Source organism: Parasteatoda tepidariorum, chromosome X1 (genome assembly GCF_043381705.1).
Source record: "Parasteatoda tepidariorum isolate YZ-2023 chromosome X1, CAS_Ptep_4.0, whole genome shotgun sequence".
Taxonomy (NCBI): Eukaryota; Metazoa; Arthropoda; class Arachnida; order Araneae; family Theridiidae; genus Parasteatoda; species Parasteatoda tepidariorum.
Genome location: NC_092214.1, coordinates 6,029,613 through 6,054,886, shown reverse-complemented (window position 1 = coordinate 6,054,886; position 25,274 = coordinate 6,029,613). Strand labels below are relative to the sequence as shown.

At 29.4% G+C, this 25,274-nt stretch overlaps 1 protein-coding gene across 11 annotated transcripts in view; it reads right to left on the bottom strand.

Annotated features, from left to right (window-relative positions):
• Positions 1 to 6,342: 6,342 nt before the first annotated feature.
• Positions 6,343 to 25,274, bottom strand: part of LOC107440090 (NADP/NADPH phosphatase nocturnin) — a 129,170-nt gene continuing 110,238 nt past the window's right edge. For all 11 annotated transcript variants that reach the window (XM_071187930.1, XM_071187931.1, XM_016052885.3 and 8 more), the window contains 3 exons: positions 15,208 to 15,434; positions 11,106 to 11,457; positions 6,343 to 7,501 (listed from right to left, as the gene is read on the bottom strand). In XM_071187930.1, the coding sequence (XP_071044031.1) occupies positions 7,036 to 7,501; positions 11,106 to 11,457; positions 15,208 to 15,433 (1,044 nt within the window). In that variant the 5' untranslated portion in view covers position 15,434 and the 3' untranslated portion in view covers positions 6,343 to 7,035. The remainder of the gene's footprint in view (positions 7,502 to 11,105; positions 11,458 to 15,207; positions 15,435 to 25,274) is intronic.

Below are 25,274 nucleotides of genomic sequence, written 5' to 3'. Positions count from 1 at the left end.
TGCAAGATGTATAAAAAGTAAAAGAACTTTTAAGTTTTGTCTAAATTTCCTATATATATATATATATATATATACTATACTATACTATACTATACAGTCGGCGCGACGGTGCCCTGCTGTTAACGGGACTCACACCATTGGTCAGCCAGCATACAGACCTATAGCGTGAAGGTGGTTTTGGACAGTTTGTGTCGAGACTGCGATGCCAGTAACCGAGCGAAGAAGTTGTTGAAGAAGAGTGACATTCATATTTTGGTGACTTCCAGGTGTTAGCGTTAAATATTCATTTCAAAAACTGCATTCCCAGTCTCCAAAAAAACAGTTCCAGCTCACTTTGTGAAACTCCAGTAGCTTCTGCTACTTCGGCTTGTGTTTGCCCCCCCCCTCTTACCGGCTAACAACTCTCCAGGCTATTGATTCGGTTAAATGACTTCGTTAAGACATCAAAACAACACGCTTACTGAATGTCGATCATTCTTTTACACTTTATATTACATTAACTTGAAAGCCAAATCAAATTAGCTGCCGCTAAAGCATCGTCTTTGACGTCTAACTTAAATTATGCATACTGCGAAGATTCTATATATATATATATATATATATATAAATAACTCCTCCTTTGAAATATAAATCTAATTATGATTCAATGGTATGTCTTCAGACTTAAAGTCCCAAAATAGAATTTCTACACCTATTCTTTACCAAAGACATTTCATGAAAACGAAAGAGTTTTAATGGTTTTATTAATACAAAAGTATTTATACTTTTTGTATTACATATATATATATATATATATTATGAGGAAAAGATTTTAAGATGAAATACAAAAGTAATAACCGCATACGAGAACGAAGTTAATAGCATGAAATGACAAACTAAATGGTAAATTGAAAAACCTTCTTGTGAAAGCACTAAAGCAGCTAACAAAAAAGAAAAATATTCAATTGAAATTAAAGTGGAAGCAGTGACATACATGACAGCATCATCAGGGTGGTATTGCCATGCAGCCTGTGCGGGAGGCGTATTGACAAAACATACCGTAGATTGTAAACGTGGCGATTGCAGGTNAAAAAAAAAAAAAAAAAAAAAAAAAAAAAAAAAAAAAAATCAAACCTGAAAATTTTCCAAGGAATTCTTGAAAATTTTCCAATGATTAATTAATCTAACAGTTGCTGATAGTATACAACCAATTGGTAAAAACAACTGGTTACCATTAAAAACCAAAACAGTATGGCGAAATATTGTCTGATAATAGTTCAGTCTCTGGGTTATTAATCTCTATATAATTTTGGTTTTAAAATTAATTCAATATCAAATGATTCTCACTATGAGAAAAATTATTAGATATTAATAGTATAAATTACGCATTAAAATTTTAAAAAGCACCCTTCTGATTATTTCAAATAATTCGATGTCTATTAAAAATTAAGTAAACTTTGTAAGGGAATACTGAATAACAATTTCATATAAGGAGTTATAAAGCATTTCTCAGAATTCTCAAAATTTATTTTTATAAAAAAAATAATGAAGGAATAGTTAAACTTTACCGAGGATCTGACAAACTGCTTGCAAGTTCAACTGTGATTTCTGTGATATGCGAACAGCAAAACACATGTTCGTGCTCCATAACCACTTAACATTCTTAGTTCTATTAAATAACCAGCGATAAAAATAATAATAGTAATTTTTAAACATAAGTTGAGCATTTCTAATTAAAAAAATGCTTTATTTAAACTTTTATATAATAAACAATCATAGAAAAATTTAGCGTTCAAAATTCTTCGCAAATCTAATGCCCTTAAAGTATTATAGTATATTTTTGTTTTAATAGCATTTATTTTAAAATTAAAATTTTAATGATATCTAATAATTACATACACTGTAAAAAACTGATAAATTGAAATTTGTTAAAAAATGGGAAATGAAAACAATATTGTGAGAAAAAAAATGTCAGTGTCTAATTAAATTTTTCATTAAACTTTGTCTTAATTTAATTAAATTCTGAATATATTTCTCTCCCTATCTACTATATAGAGCCCTCCTCCTATTAAAATTATGTCCTTTCTGAGAATATTTGATTTTATAAAGCGGCTGATTGCATAAACCAAAATATCTACTCTTAGTTTAAAAAAAAAATGTAGCTAAATTAAACTTATAATATATAATAAAAGCATTCATTCTACATTCATATTTTATTTTTACTACCAAAAATTGACATTTTAACTAAACATGAATTACAATTTTTTTAATTTACAGAATGGTTTTAAATTATTAGCATGCTTGTTTAATTAATCATTCAATAACTTTTCTTAATTCATGAGCAGTTTTTATTTGGATTCCTCTATACTTCCTGATAAATAATTCTTTTAACTCTGAATTTTAAATTTTCTTAATTAATGTAATTTACACCTATTAATTTGTTCTTTTTGTTCACTAAGGGTGGTCGAATGAAATTTGCTATTTATATTTGCTTTCAAAGCTTAAAAAAATAAAAAAAACTCTAATTATTCTGAGAAGAAAACGCAGAGTACTTCCTTTTTTTTAATGTATGAACAACAAAAACTTGATTTCACAAAAACGGCAATAATGATTTTATAAAAGGATAGTTTTGGTATTTTTGATATTGTATTAAGTCCTCTCTTGCAGCTCTCTGACTTTAAAAACGCGGTTTAATTTTTTCCTGCGATTTTATTAGTGATGGTTACTCTACCAAGATAATATTAAACTTGTCAAGTTTTCAGTCAATGATTGGTGACGCCATCTTCTGGCATCTTTAACGATTATTTAATTCGCACGCAATATAAATAAATTTACACAAATAAAAAAATTATACTCGTGTGATTTTAATGGCTCATCTAAAGCGTATAAACTGCGTGTTCTTATTTCATTGAAACAATTTTTTTTAATCGTTAGCAACAGGTATGCTTGATTAGAGTCATTTACTGAAAAAGGATGTTTTGTTTTCAAGTTTTTAACATTTACTGTTTTAAATTTAAGAATTTCTAATTAAAAAATAAAAATAAACGTTTATATAAAAATAGTAAGTTTAGGCAGTCCATATATTTATTTGGTCCGATTATTTTAATAAGACAAATACATAATGCTTTAGTATATAGAATACGCAAAATATAAAAACTGAATTACTTTTGATCTAATGATCAGATCTTCATATTCTAGGAAGTAATCTTAAGATTGCGTCCTAGTATACTGGAGTCCTGGTTCGAGGGGATGACCTCATATATGCAAATTAATTAGTTCAGACGATATTTTAAGTAACGAAATCTGGCGCAAAAACGCACCGCACCTTCTCTGAATAAAAATATCTTTTTTTTCGATGGATTTGGTATCTGAGCCCTAAAGTATAGGCGGTAGCCATAATCGGGGAAATATGGTCCATATAGTTTGGCCAAGAGAGAAGTCTAATGTTTGAGTCCCTTAATGTTAATATTACTTTATGCGCATTTCACCATGTCTCGAGAACTTTCCCCGCGAATTGAAAAATTTTTGCATACAATTATAAAATTCGCTTATCCTAAGATAATTCCATGCAAAATATTACTTTCAGCAATAATTTTTTTTTGAAATTCTATTCAATAAGAGTAGAAAAAATTTAATTGTAAGATATACAAATTTTTACAAATGTAAAGTTTGAGCGAAATCAGTCGAAAAGTCCCTGAGAAATCGAATTTTGAAAACATGACTTTTTTAAAATTCGATTTCTCAGAAACTATTCGACCAATTTTGATACATTTTTTGTATTACCATTTAAAATTGCATTCTTTCTAATGATGTAAAAATTTTAACACCTCACAATTCAAATTTTTTCCAACTATTATTAAATTAAGTAGCGAAAAATAATAAATAAATAAAGTCATATTTTTCATGGAATTATCGTTTGATAAACGAATCTTATGATTCTGTGCAAAATTTTTTTAATTCGCTGAAAAGGTTCTCGAGATATGATGAAATAAACAAAAAGTGAAATGAACATTAAGGGGTCCACACATTGGAGCAATCTCCTGGCCAAACTATTAGGACCATATTTCCCAGATTGCTGCTCCCGTCTGTGCGTTAGGAGTCAAAAATCTGAATCCGCTGAAAAAAGGATACGTTTATTCAGAGAAGGTACAGTTTTGTGTCTGATTTTGTAACTTAAAATATCGTTTGCACTAATTAATTAGCATGTTTGACATCACCCCCTTGAACTTTCAAAAATGAATGCTAGAACGTGAAGAACATTAGATCAAAAGTTATTTAGGATGGTCCGTTAATTTTTTTGCACACTGTACGTATTATAGCGCCAAGCTTATGGGACTTACAGAGTGTGGCAGTCGTTCAACAATAATACCCAACAGTCTGTCAAACAGATTTTGATGTTTTAGTTCGCCCTTCCTCGGTAGTGATTAGTTTGATTTCGATAGCGTTTTTATCTGGTTTAAATATTAATTTAAGGCACCTAATTTGTATACTTTTTAAGGATTCTAAATATATTCTTTAAAATCTGTCATATTTCACCCTGGTCATGGTTTTTACTCTCTACATTTTGTTACAATGTTCCTTAAAGGCAGCTTTTATGTTTGTTTAAAATCATTGTACGAAATAAAAAAAAAAAAAAATAAAAAAAAAGAACATACATACGGGGTTGAATGCTTTTTCGACTAAAAAATAAAAACTCTGTTAAAATATGACACATAGATGTTGAGAAAAAAGGGTGTAAAAAACTTTAAAACCTGCTTGAATGCCGGAAAACAGAGAGGTATTGAAGAACAAGTTTGAAAAATTCTTCGATATCAACCTATAATCAAACAAGGTCTTTTTTGTAACCGACTTTATTGATAGTAATTAGTCATATTTTGATAGCGTTTTTGCTTTTTCCTAGTATAAATATTTGTTACCTTTACAGTATTACAGTACATTTTTGCTAATGATGATTTCGTAAATAATTAAATCATTAATATAAGCTATGCTTTTAAATTGCCTGGAGCTGGCAAATTAAAAGCATAGTATATATATTAATATTCTTATTTTGAACTTTTATGCGTTTTTCCATTGATCTCCAATCTTGTCTTAAATTCCTCGAAAATAATAAATGAATTTTGATTCCTTCGGATGATTTTTATATGTACTTTTATTTTCGAATTTTTGACAGAGGGGTACGGTATCAGGTGTTCTCCACATCGTCTGATCGGGGTCAAAACAGCGGCTAGATGCTTGAACATTGTTGGAAGATGTATCGTGTACTTTTATTTCTATATAACATAGACGTGCGCATAAATTTGGCATGAGGGGTTAGAAAGTCAATTGTTAAGGATTTTAAATCAAATTTTCTTACAATTTATGAACGACACATTCTTTAATAACAGTTGTTGAACCCAGTTTTTGGGTTTACGACTACTATTGTTTAACTCCGTAGACTTGTATTTTGAATTCAATCCAGAAGGTTTTTGAATGCAATCCAGGGAAATTTCTCCCAATACTTGATCCAGGAGTTTCCTGGGTCAAGGTATTGAGAGAAATTTGCCTTCGTGGAGGACTTTTTGATGGAATGAACCCGCAATTGCGCTACATGGAGAGGAAGACCACGAGAACCTCCATCGGTTAGCCTGATGGCAAGAGGACTCTAACTCATGGTCCGTCTACCATTGAGAATATTTTACGTCAGCACTGTGACCGGTGCGAGCCGGATGCGGAATTCGTATCGACCAACCATCACCGGGATTCAAGCCCGGTTCACCTCATTGGAAGGTGAATGTAACATCCCTTTGAAATACCCAGAAATTGTAAGAACCTGTTTAAATATTTTAAGAGGTACTGTTCCATCTGAACTGGAAGACGGGGTATATAACAAAGCGATATTCATTAACAATGGCATAAACAATAATAAGAAATAGTTATTTTTCGATATCCAAATTGGGCATTCTGCCAACTGCAATGGTTCTCCAAAATTGTTATTTCTATGGTTTTATCTGGAATGCAATTACGTGCAATCACAAGTAAATAAAACAATTAACAAAAATACGTTAAGTAGCCCAAATACGTTATAATAATTCCCTATCGGTTTTGTTTTCTTAAATTTAGCATTAACAATTTTCAAAAAATGTAAATTTTCTCTCATACATTCCGAAATTATAACTGTTGGCGAATTTTGTAACTAAGAAATTATCTCAGTTAACCTTTTGTGATAAAAATTTTTTTCCCTCGGTAGAAAACCATGAATCCCTATTTTTTTTCATTTTTTTTTTATAAAAAATTGCTTATTGGGACTCCCGATAAGTATAGGTAAATAGTAACCCAGTGATATTGATATAAAAAATGCGTCTTAGAATAGTAAACACAAATATATTCAAAAACTACTTTTATTTGTATATAATACAATAAAAACCTTAACACCATTTCCATTTTATATCACAGTTCAACAAAATTACTGACAAAAAGCTTCATTTAACATTTAAAATATGTAAAAGTCTTTCATAGGTCGTTGTAAATATAAACAAAGCATAAGAGATCTTGCAAATAGCAGCATCGTTCGTTATATCAATAACAGTGAACCTTGAATCTAAAAAGTTTAAATAACATAAAAATAAATATGTTCACCGAGTCTTTTATAAATATATTCATCGCATGTTAGACAAACTATAGCCTAGAGAAACACTTCAACTAAATATATTACGATGCTTGAATGCTTCTCTTTCGCGAACAGTTCAGAGATCATAATGATGTATAGTAATAAATACAATGAAAATAAATGATAATTAAGCCAATTTTTTTGTCTTAGGCTGCTTTTAGTTAAATAAAATCACATCAATTTCATTGGAAAAATTAATTTAAATACCTCGCGTAACAACTCATAATGATGTAATAATATTTTAAAAAGCAACGTTGTCTCGTTTTACAGTAATAAGATTCGAATTGTGCTGGGTTGCATGTGAATCTAAATGGCTTAAGTATTTGAATCTGATTCCAGCTGAATGTTAAAACCAGTTTCACGTTTTCAGTTCTTTGGTGAAAAACAGTACGTAGGCTTAATTTACTTTTTTAAGTTTCGCTTAAATCTAAATCAGCTACCAATGAGAAATGATCCGATGGGTATTTATAAGAAGGCACACGACCTTCACCAATATCTTCACAAGACGGAAGTTGAAGAAGATTGCTAACTTCAAAAGAATTTCTACTGAAGAATATATAGTCGAGTGTTTGACAATATTCACCATCTTCTCGAATTTTCCAAGTAGTATAAGCTGGTTCAGTTCGCTTATTGTTTAGGTAACGATAGGCACTGTCTAAAGGATTGATGTCGTCGTTGAGAACTATTTTATACACAGGTTCGGCAGGATTGGCGTTGAAGTCACCGGTCAAGATGACTGGACTGTTACCACTAAAAACTTTTATAAAATCCATGAGATCTTTACCTTGCTCACGTCGCATCGTTGCTAACAAAGGCCCTTGTCGAGCTTTCAGATGAGTTGTAGCTATCCAGAACACTTTGTCGTCACTTTTTCTCCTAAAAAAACGAATAACTCAAATAATTAGACTCAATTAACGAATTATTAGACTAAAATAACGAATAACTCAAATAAGTAACGTTGTTTACCTTAGTTTGTATTTTAGCACAAAGGTCGCCCACTTGTGTATTTAATTAGACAGTTAGACGAAAAAAAAAGATCACCGGATAAAAAAATTGTCACTTTAAAAGAAATCATGGAAAGAATAATTTAATACCGTGTAACTCTATGATGTTTTGGAGGTATTTTTCTTATTATGAATTTGACCTGCTTACTAAGATAGCTACAAACATGAACTAGTATGATTAGTTTAACATTCAGGATAATCAAGTATTGTCTTTTAGCCAACATCTTCTTGCGCTATTGATACCTCTATTTTTCAGGAGGACAACAACAAAGCTGATTGCACTAAACAAATATGTGACTGGTGTCATTAAAATTTACTTATTATGTTTCTATTGTCCTGCAAAATCATTTAAATTGAAGTACATGAAGTAGTTGCGAAAGAACATCGGATAAGAAGAGGGAAGCAACAACCTCGTAATTTGGTGGAGTTGTGCGACCAAATCCTCATCAAGCGAATTAAACTGCATGCGATGCCCCTGTAAAAATCTAGTAGACTCCTATCTTAACTTAATCTACGCTGTTACCAAATCCAGAGTTTCATGGTATTAAATTATTATTTTCATGATTTCCTAAGATGTGACTCGCTTTTTCGTCCGGTGAGCTTATTCCTTTATAACACAAGTCATAAATATAACTAAGAAATAATGTCAGTTTTATTTTAAGATCGAAAAATGCCTTTATAATTGCGCTTCTCATGTTCGAATAATTATATATTGTATTTCACGCGTCAAATTTTCCTCTATCGGGGATTTTTAACAGTTTATTTTTCCTTTTAGAAATTGAAATACACTCTATAACAAAAAAATCGACGCACCAAGAACGCACTAAGACGTGCAAAATCGACGCTCGATAAGGCTGGAATGATGCCGACTGGGGACGTATAGTCTTTAGCGACGAATCCCGCTTCCAACTGTGTCCTGACGATCATCGAAGACGTGTTTGGAGACGCACAGGGCAGAGGGGGGATCCTGCCTTCACTATTGCACGCCACACCGGCCCTCAACAAGGCATTATGGTCTGGGGTGCCATTTCCTTTGACAGCCGGACCCCTTTGGTCGTCATTAGAGGTACACTTACTGCACAGCGGTACGTCGACGACATCCTAAGACCTGTTTTGCTACCGTTCCTTTTGCAGCGCCCTGGGCTGGTTTTTCAGCAGGACAATGCCAGACCACATACGGCACGTGTTGCTATGAACTGTCTGCAAGCTTGTCAAGCTCTTCCTTTGCCTGCCAGATCACCAGATCTCTCTCCCATCGAGCATGTCTGGGATGTGATGGGAAGGCGATTGCATCTGGCACGGAATGTTGATAACCTCGTTCGACAATTGGATCGAATTTGACAGGAAATACCACAAGAGACCATCCGGGAGCTTTATCGGTCTATGCCACGCCGTGTGGCAGCTTGTATCCAGGCTAGAGGCGGGTCAACACCTTATTGAACTTGTTACTGTAACTCCGCAATAAATTACTCAATTGTTCTGAAATTTTAATCATTTACTATTCAGTACATTGTTTTCCTATCCACCAATTTTCGCCTTAATCGGACAACTCCTTCTTGGTGCGTCGATTTTTTTTGTTATAGAGTGTAGAATACTCAGTAGAAAAATATGTTCCAATTTTTTTTGTTACATCTTACCCAAATTTTTTTATCACACTTTTTATGGATCACGATGAGAATGGTTTACTAGTTCCTAATAAGTTACAATTCGAGAATTTTTTTACATCAAACTAACTTTTTTCAAGAAACAGAATTTTACTAAAATTTATGCTCTTGAAAAAAAAAGCAACTAGTCTGGGAAATTTTATAAATTAAAAATGGCAGCACACATTTTCCAGTAGCTTTATCAAAGCTCTAAGAAATATTGCGATTTGTTTCCATAAAAAATTTATATATAATATGCAAAATGGAAAAATTTGAAAGTTTGGTTTCGTACCAAAAAACAGCAATTTTGAAAAGTTAAGGCTTTTAGCTTGATAGGCATTTTATATTTTTTTAGGCATATTTTTTTAATCACTTGAACTTATCTGAAATATTTAAAAACTCGTGCTTTAAGGGGAAACCCACATTATAAAACAAAATGCAGAAATAAAAAATGATTTTTTTTCTAAGTATAATTGCTCTTCATGTTTGTCTCACAAAAATAAATCAAAATTAAGCTTACCTACGATTAATTTATAATTTGAACTTTTACTTTTATTCGTAAAATAAAGTTCCTATCCTTGGCTTATTTTTATTTATATAATATCATATAATATATAGCTTTCTAAACATATCTAATGTAAATTTGGGCTTCAACAGTCTAGGATGGTAAGACTCTAGGAAAAATCTTAGGAATTTTAAACCGTGTTTGAAGTGTTAAACAATCTGTGGGTTTGAGCTGTGTTTCGTTTATTTTAACTAAATTCATCACTATAATGTTTATTCATTTAAAAATTAAAACTAAACCACAATTTCTAATATACATTAATTCTACTATTTTTTATGCGAGACACTATTATATTATTCGTAATAATAGCTAATGTTAATTATATATGTAGCTGTTTCCTAAACCTAAACCACAATTTCTAATATACGTTTAATATACACACTAATTTAGTATTTTTTTTATTCCAAACACTATTATATTATACGTTATAATTAACAAAGCTTTGATTTCGTTGATTTCAGGTTTATAAATTAATTATCAGGCTTGAATTTTTGAAATAATACATCACTTGTATTAATCGCAATAAAATTAAAAAATTGAAAAATAATTAATTTTTTTTATGTTTCTTACATGAAGTATGTACGCTGTTAATATACGTTAATATACTTTACCAACAACAGCGTTAATACAGAAAGTTTTTACACAACTTTAACAATTTTTTACATAATAGAGTTTCCCAACTAATAAAACTAAGGTAGACAACTTCCCTGGTATCATTAAATTGGCATAATATTACGTTGATTTGTGGCAAAAGGTGCTTACATATTAAACATAGTTAGTGAGAAATTCTAATTTTCTTGCGATTTTGATTTCTGTTGTAATTTTTAATCAAATTAAAACAATCAACATGTACACTCTTTCTTTCAAAATACGTGATGTGATTTCGCAAACAACGTCGAGTTAACTCAATAAAAAAACGTAGGATAACATCTTTACTTGGTAACCGATAGAGCATTGATGCATTGTTAATAGGCAGGTACAAGAAGCGCAAGACTGAAAAATTTCAGTACAGCCTTGCTTTTAGAAAAATTCAAATTTCCATGACTACCAAGATTCTTTTAACGGTTGAAACATAAACATATGACTGTTATATTGTAAATTGTGATGAAATGTTTATAATTAAAATAATTGGAGTTTAAATTACTTCTCAAGAAAACTAGCTATAAATAATATAGTTCCGCTACCAGATTTTTGTTTCTTTTTCATTTTATTCCGGCCCTGAAGTCAATTCAGTCATCTTAATAGAAAAACGCTAAAGTATATGTTACCTTAATTTGCAAAGGAGAGCAACTTGGTTAGATTGGTATCCCCAAACTTCCAAAGATCTTGTCTTCATATCTAAAAGTTCAAATTTGTCTTCGTTGATAAATATGGCACAGCCATCAGGTCCATTGTTTTCAGCAATGTAAAAACAAGGAGAATCAGGTTTAGGATAGAATACACCCCTAAATCCCAAAGGAGAAAGAGTACTCTTGAAAAATTGGTAATGGTCCACTTCTTGAAAACAGAGAATATCTGGTTGACAAGAAACCATTTCTTCAAGAAGACGCCATCGTCGAGTGCTCCATGATAAAGCATCTAGAGGACAAGCCACAAACTTGTCAGTGTTGATTGCGAGGGCTAAAAAGAATTTTCAAAGATTAAGTGTTTAATATAAGAGTTAAGGTTGATAAGTGTTTTTAAAGTTTTCATTGATAAAATATTGCAAACATGTGTCAAAAATACAATGTACTTTATAATGTTCAGGTTGGTTGTTCGATCAGTCATTCAAATGACTGATTTAGTTTCAAATCATTTATACCGAGTACAAGCAGTGATTTGAATAAACTTAACAAAATATGTTATTAGAAATCATGATTCGAATCACTTCTCCAAATGAGAGTTGAATCTTCAATTAAAATAATAATTTATTTTAATTTATAAATAATTAGTTTAATTATTATCTTCATTAAAATTATAATTAATAACTAATCTTCAACTAAAATAATAATAATTAAATTATCTAGTAAAAAATAAGGTAATACTTTGTACTATGTAGACTAAATCAAAAAACAACGAGAATAAAGCACTAATGAAAGTACATAAATTGACAATCTATGGTTTCAGTTCTATAAACAAGAAACTTCCTCGGTGTCTGAACGTCGAATGACGTTTTCACTTTTTTTTCCGCTTTAATAATTCAATTAGATTCAAATCTAATGTATCAAACCATTAATTCAAATGTATTAAAATATTAATTTGAATAACTGATTTAAATGAATTGATTCCGAATAACTTGATTCGAATAGTTTATTTTAGCTTGCTTGCTTTATTCAAACTACCGTTGATGATTCACTTTCCAAATTCTATTCTATGTTATTCATCAACTTGATAAACTGATTGTCTTGTATCGTTGTAGGATGACCATTTCTGCTTTGTATCCTACTACGTCTTTCTAAGATAGCTTACGCAGTAGGCGTCATTCTCCCACAATCTGTGTGTTTATAGATTATCAAACGGGATCTTGAACTCAAAAATGAATTACTTTAAGGAGTAGAGTGTACTTGACTGACGTCAAAAGTTTAAAAATCTTTCACTAAGAAGCACGTTTCTGACGTCATTTCTACGCTTTTTTTACTGACGAAGCTTATCACTATATCTTGTAATATCCTTAAAAAAGCATTTAAGAATTCTTATAATAAGCTTTATTTTTTTTAAAAATTTTGTTGTCTTTGCCATTTAAAAAAGATACTAAATACAAATAAAATTCCTAAAAAAATTAAATGCTAAAAAAAAGACCATTGTCATTAAAAATTAAAAACAATACTTATAAACAAATAGTTCAGACACAGAATTCAAAATTAATTTCTCGGTTTTTATGTAGAGATATTTCCTGATATATCCTACTGAATATATAAGTAATTAAAACACATAAAACAGAAAAACCGCAAAGTTAAACACATAAAACAAGAAAAATATCGTATCAAAAATATTTTTTGGCTTAGAAAAATTAGTATTGTAAAAATTGAGAGCAAGAATGAGATTTCCGTCCTATACATAGAAAAGACAGGAGTTTTTTTAGAATGAAAATACTTTAAGCAAATAGATTTTTTTAATATAATATCTTAAATATATTTAATCAAAATTATACAATAAATTTCAAGCACTGTTCTTTTGGCTATCATGACCTTTTTATTTTCTACCAAGGAGTATATTGTAGCAAAAGAAATTGATTCAATAGTTACAGAATAAACACAAAAAATAAAAAGCTGCATTATATTATCAGATAGTGAATATTTACTCTAGTAGCTTTTGACTCGTTATAGCAGCAAGAACAAATAGATAGTTTAGTAGTTGATAACCCTGCTAATGTAAGTCACTTAAAAATTTTATAAGAATCTACATTGAAGACAATCCATAAGAAGTCAACATTGGGTCCGTTTAAAGACAATTGATTACATCGATTATTCGCAAACATCAACATCCTATAAGGTTTTAGCTCTTTTTCTGATTTAGTAGTTTGCACAGTTGAACAAAACTATGAACTTGATTTAGTCAGTTGGCATTAAGAGTTGAGAAAAAAAGCTAAAGTAAGTTGAATTCAGCTTTATTACAGTACACATCAGGCAATATCGATTTCAATATAAATGACAGTTTAAAACTTAAAAATTATGCTTCTAGCAATGGTGATATCAAGCACCTTTTCAGATATTTATCTTTCGTTTTCCATAAATAATGCAATGCAATATGCAATTTTAATGAAAGATTCAAGGATTATAAAAATTCGGAGTCAAATGCATAAGATATTAAATTAAATATTTGCATTAAAACCTTTTTAAATATTATATTGTGAAGAATTTCGAAAATACCTGCAAGCCTGCTGGGAAAAACCAAGCGAGTTTTAAGGCAGAGGGTGCGTTTCTTGTTTTTATGGGGCGCCATCTATGCCAAGAATACGACTTCACCATACGGCTATGCCAAGAATACCACTTCGATTTTGCGGACCTATTCATACATCCATTCATTCATCCACAGATCGTAATTTTGACCTGCCAGAGAACGACCAATCTCCAATTCAGTACTCCCAGAGTAGTGATTCGTTAAGAAAACATGGAGTATTTTGTGATCCGACAGATTTAACGCGAATCAGTCACCATTTACTAAACGGGAATCTTCGACTGGAATCGNTACATTTGTATGTAATTAAGGTGTCCACTTACATATTCGGTTAATAATTTTTATTTGTTTAAACAAAATTACTATGTTACAATATAATATTCTAACACCAAAAAAAATACTTACGTAGCGTGAAAACATCTTTCGTGATATAACTCTTTCAAAAGTACATAAAAATGGTTGCCAGCAGGGGTGTACATGTAGATTTATTAAATACACCTAGTGCGCCACGTAGAAATCGAATCTAGAACCCGACACTCGAAATATTTGCTCTGTTACAATCGTACCCTGTTACAATTGACCCCACTCTCCCCTACTCCCAGAGTAGTGATTCGTTAAGAAAACATGGTGTATTTTGTGATCCGACAGATTTACCGCGAATCAGTCACCATTTACTAAACGGGAATCTTCGACTGGAATCGAACTCACGATCACTTGGACATTGGCCCAAAGCCATATTAACCAGGCTATACCGGCCCTTACACATAATCTAGTCTCATTAAATTAACTGAGTTTAAACGAAAAAAATTAATATTAAAACTCAGTTTTTTCCTCCAAAAATTGTTCAGGTATGAAATAATAAAATCTTAATAGAAATAACCAAGTTTAATAAAGATACTTGTAAGGAACTAAATTGCATGGTTAGAAATACTAAATCTGAAAATCTTGTTCATTTTTTAAATACAATCAATATGTACAAAATATTCTATGCTATTGTTCAGAATGAGAGAAGTTGAATATTTCAGATTTATAACAAATCGTAGTGCTTGACAGATGTTAACTTTCTTTAATGTAAATATATATTACGTGTCTTTATTTTATAAGGAACTCACAATGAAATTTTAACTATAATTAACTTATATACAAAATATGGTATCATATAACAAAAAAGTTGACAAAAATCACAATCAGGGAGAAAATAGTCTCCTTTATTATTGTTCAGGATAAGAGATGTTGAATATTTGAGATTTATGCCAAATCGTAATATTTTACAAATTTTAACTGTTTTTAAGAAAAATTTATAATACGTGTCTTTATTTTATAAAGGACTTAAATCGAAATTTTAACTCTAATCTACTCATATACAAAATATATCAAAGACCAAATGAAATAGTTTAAGTATAAACGGCCTTCGGGAAAAGGCAATAATCATCAATAATATGTTTGTTTGTTGCAGTAAGGATTACAACCAAACAAAAAAATGTAACGCCTTACCTTGAGACAAAACATTCCATTGCATAACTCGGATGAGAGTATCTGAAGTGTTTTGGGAGGAATTTTTCACATTTTTGAATGATCGAGTAATTTTGGGAGGAAGACAAGAAAGTTCTTCTTGACAACGCAAGTGCAAATCCTCCCATGTCGATACATTCTGCAGAAGTAAGTCATTGTCAGCTGTATCATCGTTTAAGATTTTAGGCGCTGAGGTGAAACTACCCATTCTAAAAATAAAAAAAAGAAACATAAATAAATTACGTAAACATAATGAATATTTTCATAGTAAATCAATTCCATTTCAAACAAGCTAATTTTTTCTGCTCTATTTAGAAAACAAAATTGCTGTTGGGTTAGATAAATAAATTTTTACAAAGTTATTTGCGTTTATCTTTATTTTAATAGTTGTTCAAAGAGATCTAGCGGTTATTAGTTTACTTCTTTTATATTAACGTTAACCCTTTGACGCAGAATATTTAATAAACATATTTTTCACACTTGTTTAATTATTTTGTATCAATTTAGATCAAAAGGAGTGAAAACTATTATAGTATTTGGCATTTTAATAATTTATGGCGATCAAATACAACATGGAACACTAGTATCTTTTTCAGCCTTAAAGGTAAAATCTTCCAAACAATAATTTTTCAAATTTCCTTTTATTTGCAGTTATTTAGATCTAAGAAAAACAGTTATTCATCATTGAAATTTCTTAAATTTACAAAATGAATTATTGATAAATTTTTGAATTTGAATTAAAAAAAAGTAACACCACTGAACTGTGCACCGCGCCACGAAATATACACATTACATGTCAGTAAACTGATGTTTGAATTTTCTTACTCAAACAACAATATATTTGGAGATTTTTCGAGCATTATAAATAAAAAGCAATCGAGCTATAAGACGTATTAAGCACATTCAAAATATTCTTTTAGTGGTATTAATGGTTATCAGACAGAATCACGCTGATGTTGGCTAAATGCGACGCTCGTAACGACAGAGTTAACTAGAAGAAATTTAAAAAATTAGTAAAGTACCTATCTGGTCACAGTGATAAGGAATAGATTGACATAAAATTTTTCCCCTTGCAAAAAGCTTGGCTTACACTGGCTAAAGTCCTTCATGTAATAAATTAAGTTTAATATACTAGAATGGGGAGAATCGCACAAGAGCCTGATGCAGTTATGCTTTTTATGTGTTCAAAGCAACTAACCTGCGTAAAAATGGTAAACTGCATTAAAATCTAACCAAAGAAACAAAATTAAAAAGTGTTAGAAAAATCGTCAGTCGCAAAACCATAAGTGAAAGGGACAACTATAAAACGGGCACAAGGGCTTCTTGGGGGTCGTGGAATCGTTATTTATGTATTTATGTGAAGAATATAAATTGATAAAAAGTTATTTTATGAATTATTTTTAAAGAGAATTAAAAAAATTGAGCAAAAAACAAACAATTAACAAATCAAACTAAATTTGTTAACGCTCAGAAAGTGTGCAGTTTCAATACTTTTTAAATGCTTCCTTGACTGCGAACGAAATTATTATCGAAATATTTTGAAATAACAGTTGTTAAAATTTTTTTCCTAACAATCTCAGATAAGATTTTCATTAAAATGCTTTAATTGATATATTTTTATAATTCAGATGCTTTCTATATTGTTTAATTAAGTTAAAGAAAATATTTTTTGCGTGTGGTAAGGAATATTATTCCCTAATCCCCCATTCACATATAAAAGATTTCATTTGAGAATTTTATGACAGAATCCTCCACAAATTAAAATATAAGATTTCGGGAAATAAAGATTAGTTCCATATTTCATTCTAATACTAATAGATGATTTGGTAAAAAAATCAATCAACATCAATGGAGCTACGACATTATCTTTACTACAGAAGATAATAATTTTATTGTGTCATTATAAGATAGTTACTCTCGATGAAATTATAATAGCTTTTAAATATTCTGTATTTTAAAGAATTACGTATCAAATTACGGTAAAAAGTACCGCCACTCAAGCTGCCGGTACTTTTAGTAGTAAGATCTATTTCTTACCAGAACATGATATGGAACAAAAAATCTGATATACCATAATTTTTACAGAGTAATCACCATAAAATCACCGAATTACTCTAATTAAACAAATATTACTATAAAAATTACGGTGCATATTTTTACTGCAATAATTACTGTAAAATCGCTGAATCACTCTAATTAAACAAATGTTACTGTCGAATTTAATTTTACTGTAAAATGGATGTTACGGATGAGGCACACAAAGTGCCGGTACTTTGTGCCGTAATTTGATCCATAATTTTTTAAAGTGGGATTTTAAAAAAAATGGGAAAAAGTTTTTGTGAAATAACATACTTCAGAAAATTTTAAAATTCAAAAATGAAAAAAATAAGGACTTCCTTTAATCGGTCATTGATTGAGCAGTTAGTTCAATGTCGATGACCGTCAAAAAACATATAGCAAAAATAACCTTCTCAATCAAACGACCACGCCTAAATTTCCCACGTTCTTTATTGGCCTTGATCTCCTCAACAGGTAAAATTGACAACTGAAGACCATGAAAAACTGAGAGATAAGTGATCTTAAGTTCAGTTAATCTTAAATATGATCTTAAATTGCCGAGTTTCATGCATATTTTACGTATGGATCTGTATGATTTTAATGGAAAAAGCGTGAAAAACAGTAACACAACAACGACAACAAACAAGAACATAGAGGGGAAAATAGTATTGCCACAACTTCTTGGTGCGACAAGTATATATTTTTACCAACCAGAATCGTCAAATGCTATGGCCAAATATATAAATTATTTGGTGGAGGCATAATATTGCATAATACAGAAGAAATGCTATATTTTTGGTTATATGGTGTATGCAATTTCAAAACCACAACTTTAAAAATGAATTTTTATACATCAATGAACTCAGGACTACAACGAAGTTTTTCCTGTACATAAACATAATATAGTCCATACACTGTAAAGAAAGTTCCTGAAAATGTACGGCAAAAAGTACCGGGTGTTCCTAATGTTTACCGTAAATTCAATATTTACTGTAAAAATTTTTGATTGAAAAATTAGAAAAATCTGAGTGAACAACCGAAATTTAAACCCAAGAATCCCCTTTGAGATGCAAACGCATCATCAGGAAGAAGAGAGAAAAGCTACTCTGGCCCTTTATTGGCATTTATGGATATTACTGTTCCTGTATACCTTATTGTAACAATTTATTAGTACTGCAGAGTTACTTTACGACAGCATTTACAACAAAAAATAATAAAATTAATATTTGAGTTTTTCACATTGTAGTACGACTATTATGAGAAATATATTGCTTGTAGTTTCATCAACGTTTAAAATACTTGAAAAAAAACTTTTTTAATTATATTTTTGTGCAAACAATGTATTATATATCATCCTCAGCATTCTTTATCAAGTTTTTGTGACACACAATTAAATTTTTTTGTAGAAAATATGCGGCATTCAATTACGCATGTATTAATTTTTAAAAAAAAAAGTTTAGGCAATGTTATACTAAATTATTTAAATTTATACACACCATTTATATCCAATTGTTGCTTTCATAATCTATGTCAAGGATTCTAGATAGTTTTAAATGTATCTAGATAGTTTTAATGTATTTGTAACAAAACAGAAAAATTTAAATATAAATAACTCTGTCTCCCGGTTATGAATCAAACTTAAGCAAGGAACCATAAAATTGGGGGTGGAGATAAAAAGCTGACGGGTTTCGTTGTTATCCACCCACATCTAAAAATCGAGTTCATTTATTTATAACAATTGCAATAGCTATATCAGTTTTCTTTAACTAGATCACCTTCACCGCTAAATGATAAGCGTATTACACTGTCTTAGTAAAGGTCGCTTTCTTTATAATGCAAATTTGAGATGAATATTTCAAGGCAAATTATTTATACTAAAAAACAAAGTACTCAGAAATTTTAAGGAAATATAAGTATGTAAGTACGCGTTTGGTACTAAACTGATTCATGTAAAAACAGATTTAGATATATAATACGCAGTTTTATTCCAAACATGTTTTTTTTTTGTCTAGGGTATACATTCTAATAAGAAACTGGAATAAGGAAAAGAAAATCCATGTTAAGTAAACATGGATTTAAGTCGGAAATAGTTAACTGAATAGTTTGTAAACGTGCTAAAAAAATAAACAAATAAAGAAGATCAGATTTTCAGCTTTTACTTAGCTATGAAAAACTTTGTTATGTTTACTTTGTTATGTTCTTATGAAAAAATTGGAAAATAATCAACAAAGGAATTCCCAATTTTATTCAAACACACATTTCTACACTGTAAAAAATAATTATAAATTCGATAGGAAAAAAATATTTATCCCCGAAAAAAACTGTTTAGAAACAAATACAGATTCTTTCTGTTCCTTTTTGAAAATTTTTTTACAGATTTTTTCCGTACATTTGACTGTTTAAAACAGTTTTTTTTTCACGAAACAATTTTTTTCAGTTTTATGTCCTAATCATAAATGGATTAAATCTGTCAACTCAAGTTCTAGTTTTTTTCACGCAGTCCTGCTTACCTTAAAATGACTTTATCCTTTTTTCTTTTTTTTTCAAATCATTTAACGACTATTTTCTATGCTTGCTCTTAGTTTTCAAAAATTATTTTATGGTTTTGAAGATTGTAAATAAAATTGCGATTCAATTTCATTGTTGAAACGATACTCTACCTGATAATTATCCGTCTTTCAGTATAGTTTCTCGGTAAGTTAAATTGCCAGACATTTTTATAAAGGAGGGCCAAACCAGATTTAGACGGTTTTACACTTAAATACAATTTTAATAAGTAAGACTTAAGACAAAGATAGTTTAAGATTTTTTTCGTAAGCAAATGTTAGAGTCACCGTGGCTCGGGGGATAGAGCACTTGCTTCACAATAAAGTAATTCAGGTTCGATTCCCTTGGTCGACCGGTCATGCGATTTCTGCACTTGACTCGCACCGACCACAATGCTGTCTTAGTTATTTCTTCGATTTTATTTTGTCAAATTAACAGTACTTATCTGTTTAAAAAACAGGCATTTGTTTTTAATTAATAGTATTTATCAGTGAAATAAACGTTTTTATACTGGCACATGAGCTGACAGTTTTTTTCCCCTATAAATCTAAAAGATAATTTTTTATAGTGTTCAATGAGTAAAAAAAAAAGAAAAAAAAAAAGGGCCACCTTGCCTGACTAGCTTTTGATCTTATGATCGGATCTTCGTGTTCTAGGACTCAATCTTAATGGTTCGAGGGGGTGACCTCAAATATGCTAATTAATAAGTGCACACGATATTTTAAGTAACGAAATCAGGCAAAAAAAAAAAAAACAGAAACAAAAGCGAGCTTTTTTCGAATAAATAAGTTTTTTTTTTNTAAACATATTTTTTTTTTTAATGGATTCGGATTTCTGACTCCCAAAATATAGGGGACAGCTGCAATCAAGAAAATACGGTCCCAATAGTTTGGTCAGGAGAGTGATCCAAAGTTTAGAACCATTAATGTTAATTTTAATTTTTGGGTATTTTGCCATAGACTAAGAATTCTTGTACACAATTACAACATTCACTTATCCAAAGAAAATTCCATGCACAAAAATTTTAGAAAATATTTATTATTTTTTATTATTATATTTAGTAATAATCGAAAGAAATGAAAATACATGTGAATGAAATACATGTCAGAATACAAAATTTGATCAAAATCGGTCGAATATTCAACTGATTTCACTCAAATTCTATATTTTACCATATAAAATTACATCATACTTTAAAATCATGTAAAAAACTGTATACCTTACAATACAGACTATTACTAACAAACTACTATTACGACTATTACTAAATTAAATAATAAAATTTTTTGTATGGAATTATCTTTGGATAAAACAATTTTTAATTGTGTGCATACATTTTTCACTTCTCTTAAAAAGTCCTCGAGATATGGCAAAATACACAAAACGTAAAATTATCATTAAAAGGTCCAAACTTTATTCTAGAGGTCCAAACTTTACATCTATTGGATCGTTCTCCTGACCTAACTACGGGGACCATATTTCCCAGATTGTGACTACCCCCTATATTTTGGGAGTCAGAAAATCGAATCCGTCAACAGCAAAAAAGGTTTGTTTATTTTGGAGAAAGTACGTTTTTGTGTCTGATTTCTTAACTTAAATAACGTCTGCACTAACTAATTAGCATATTTGAGGTTACCCTTTCGAACTGTTAAGATTGAATCGTAGAACGTGAAAATCCTATCATTAGAGATCAAAAGTTATTCAAGGAGGTAATTTTTTTGTGCACACTATACATTCTAATAATAAACTGGAATAAGGAAAAAAAATCTATATTAAGTAAACATAAATTTATAACGGAAATAGTATTAGTTGAAAAGTTTGTGTAAATGGGATGAAGTAAATAAATAAATATGCTCAGACTTGTTTTAAAATTTTCAGCTTTTACTTTATTGTATTATTGCGAAATAATGAGACAATGAAGGTTATGAAGAAGTTAACAATTTAGTTCATTTCTTTAAACACGCATTTCTATCTTTATTTTCTTACACGCTCATTTTAGGCAGAAGCCATTTTTTTAAGTGTGCGTATCAAGCTATGCCGAGTATTTTAAATGAGCATTCTGATCACTATGCTCAGAATAAGAAAAAAGCCACCACTCTGTTTAATCAAGAAAATGCTTAACATTTAAATTAAAATAATTAACACCTATTTTATAGAATAATTGATACAAGTCACAAATTGATTCAGTAGACTTTAAATGTGTAAAGAATAAAAACATAAAATCTTATGAATGAACATGCTATTTCTGGAAAAAGCTATTTTAGTGTGAAATATCTATGTCATCAAATGATGAGCAACATTACGGAAATCATTAACATTCTATTAAACACGCAAAAACAAAAACATCGATAGCCACTTTCACCAAATTGACACGCTTTGCATCATGAGTCACGTGACTGAAGGTTCGAGTTTTGCGTGATTCGCCTTCAGATATATTCGTACCTTCAATAAAAAGAAAATACCACGCGAGCAAAAAAAATATCATTCATAAGAATCGAGAGTAAAAAGACAAAACAAATATTAAACTTAACTAGACGGAATCACCCCGTAGACTTCCGGGGTAACAAAAAATTAACTTTCTTACATTTTCCGACAGTATAATCTAATAGTGGGACAAAGAGTCAGAAACAAAAACATGTTTATCTCTAGGAAGGGTGTTACAAGTTTCTTCCGACATTTCAAAACAAGTTTTAACTTGTAACAAGATTCTTTATCTCGGATAATTTTAATAATTATTTCCATTAAATCAGGATTCTTATATTTAAAAATCTAAAAAACTTGAGATTTTTTTTTCTTCAGGAACAAGATTTATAGTTTTAAAACAATATTTAAAAAAAATGAATTCTTGTAATCAAATATTTTACCAAAACATTAAAGATCTTTTGAGGACATGAGCATTACTGATTTAATTTTGTCTGTAAAATTTGTGTTTTTATCAACATAAATATATCTAATAAAATTGTGTTGAAATTTCACCAACTGATTCGTGTTGTAAACATGAGACCTTTTCAGTCAAAGTCGAAAATTTTTTGAGTTTTAATACTAAATAGTTTATATGCATGGAAAAATTCAATTAGATAATATTCCATTTTTTAGACTTATTTAGCCTTTATAAAAGCTAAGAGAGAGGCATTAGTAAGAAAATTGATAATTTATAAAGCCATTCAATAACAATAAAGAAATCAATTACCTGTGCTCATTGTATTTAATAAATGAGTAAACAGGAATGCAGGGTAATTAATATTAACTATTATAAGACTTACCATTGATCACCAATATGAGTTTCATATATTCTTTCTATTTACATTAATTTAAAAGAAAAAGAATATATGTTATTTAATGTTCACTAATAAGCAAATTAATTATTTATAAAAACATTTAAAAATGTAACAATGAAATCAATTAAATTTTAATAGTCATACATATATTTAGCATATATACATGATCCATATAAATTGATAAGAAAACTACTGAAAAAATTAATTTTTAAGGAAATAAATCTTCATGAATTACAAACAGACAAAGATACAGAAGTTATCAATCAGGATTCTCAAAAAATATTTAATGATATTAATGTTGAATACAACTGAAAATATTAAAAATTAAATAATTCGTTTCTGAAAGATTCAATCATACTCTCAATACTAAAATTAAAAAAATATATTGTTGTAAATAACGCAATTTAAAGAAAATTAATGCATTAAAGTATTGCATAAATTGGTTTATAGTTATTCTGATTGTAGATCTATCAAAAGAAATATCGCATTTTAGTTTAGTCAGCTTAAAAAATAAACAACAAAAATTCATTTATCGAAAAAGTTATAAGAAAACTAACTTTTGTGAAAAATTCAGAATTATGTATAATTAGAATAATGAAGTTCTTAATGTTGAAAATATAATAATAAAGGCTTAAAGATGTTAGATTATTCCGAAGAATTCAATAGTTGGGAAAAAGATAACCAGTTTTGGTTTTATATCCATTATATCAATTTTAAGTTTTTTAGCTAGTAGTAGTTTAGTTTTTTAGTAAGTAGAGCTAGTTTCAATACATAAAATATTTTCTCCTATTCTGATAGTACGTGGAATGTATTGTTACATAAGTCATTGCTAAATTAAATTAAGGAACATAAACAAAAAACAAAGCTAAATTTGCATTGGAAATGGGGCACAGAGTATTCAATATTTACGAACCATGCATTTCGAAAACTATATAAAATAAATTAATTATAAATTAAGTATTTGTACTTGAAATAAACAAATGTTTAGGTATTTTCAAAGTACGGTTTAATTTTAGCTGAATAATCTAAAATATGAATATGCATTTTTCAAAGAATTGTTCAAAGGCGCTTCCATCTCAGTTTCTCCAAGTCTCGTTTTTTTTTATTATTTAGCTTTTTGTTGGGCATAATGCCATTTCTTACAACATACTCTTTTCAGCATACAATTTTGGAAACATTTTATCTATATTTTTTTACCCATCAGTTTTATTCTGTTATTGACGTAAATAACAACCACCCTGTTCATGCAGTATGAAAAAGGAACATAAACTTTTAAAATGCGTCATTAAATTGTAACTTTTTGAAAAAAATTTCGCGAGTACGTTAATGAACATAGTTTTATCTCATTCATTTGAAATTTTGCAGGAATTTTTTCTGAATATTTAAAGAAAAATTAAAAAAAAAAGATCACTTAAATTCATTCATTTGCATACAAATTAATAAACTTGAAAAATAAAAAAATACAAGAAAAAGTTTATTTCTGAGCATTATTTCAATTTATCGCAATTTTACTTTAAATAAGTAAATTAAATATAATTTTCACTACATTGTTTGAGCCAGGAACAATAGGAGATAGCGATAACTTTCGAGCTTCATTTCGAATTGATCTCTCCCGTGAAATCTTTTACATTTGTGAGAATAAAAACAAAAATAAAAATTGTAGACAAAACAATGCAAAGATTTAAAATTCATTTTTCTAATTCGAGCAGTTTCTTTTTTCTTTATCATTTCAGTTTCATTTCTCTTCTATTAAACTCAAAGGTTAAATAGTTCAAAAGTTATAAATGCAAGTATATTTTCCTTTCTAGATTGTAATTTGAATTGTATTTTGATTCATCAACATGATTAGTAACAGTTTTATTTTTGAAAAAAAAACTTATCCTCTTTCCTTTAATATCGAAAGTCACCTTAAAACCTTTCTTCATTTCTTCGAGTGATATTTTAAGAATATCCAGTTAAAATATAACCAAAAATAAAAAGTAAATTAAAAATAGAAATCAGAAAAAACAAATCAACAGAAAAAATAAAATTCTAACAATTAGAAAAGTGTAACTAACTTCCTCTAAGGTTATTCCTAAGGTTATATTCTAGTTTGTTTAGCATCAAGCAAAATAAGTTTAGATGCTAATCCTTGTAAACTTAAGATAACTTTAAAAATGTGAATTT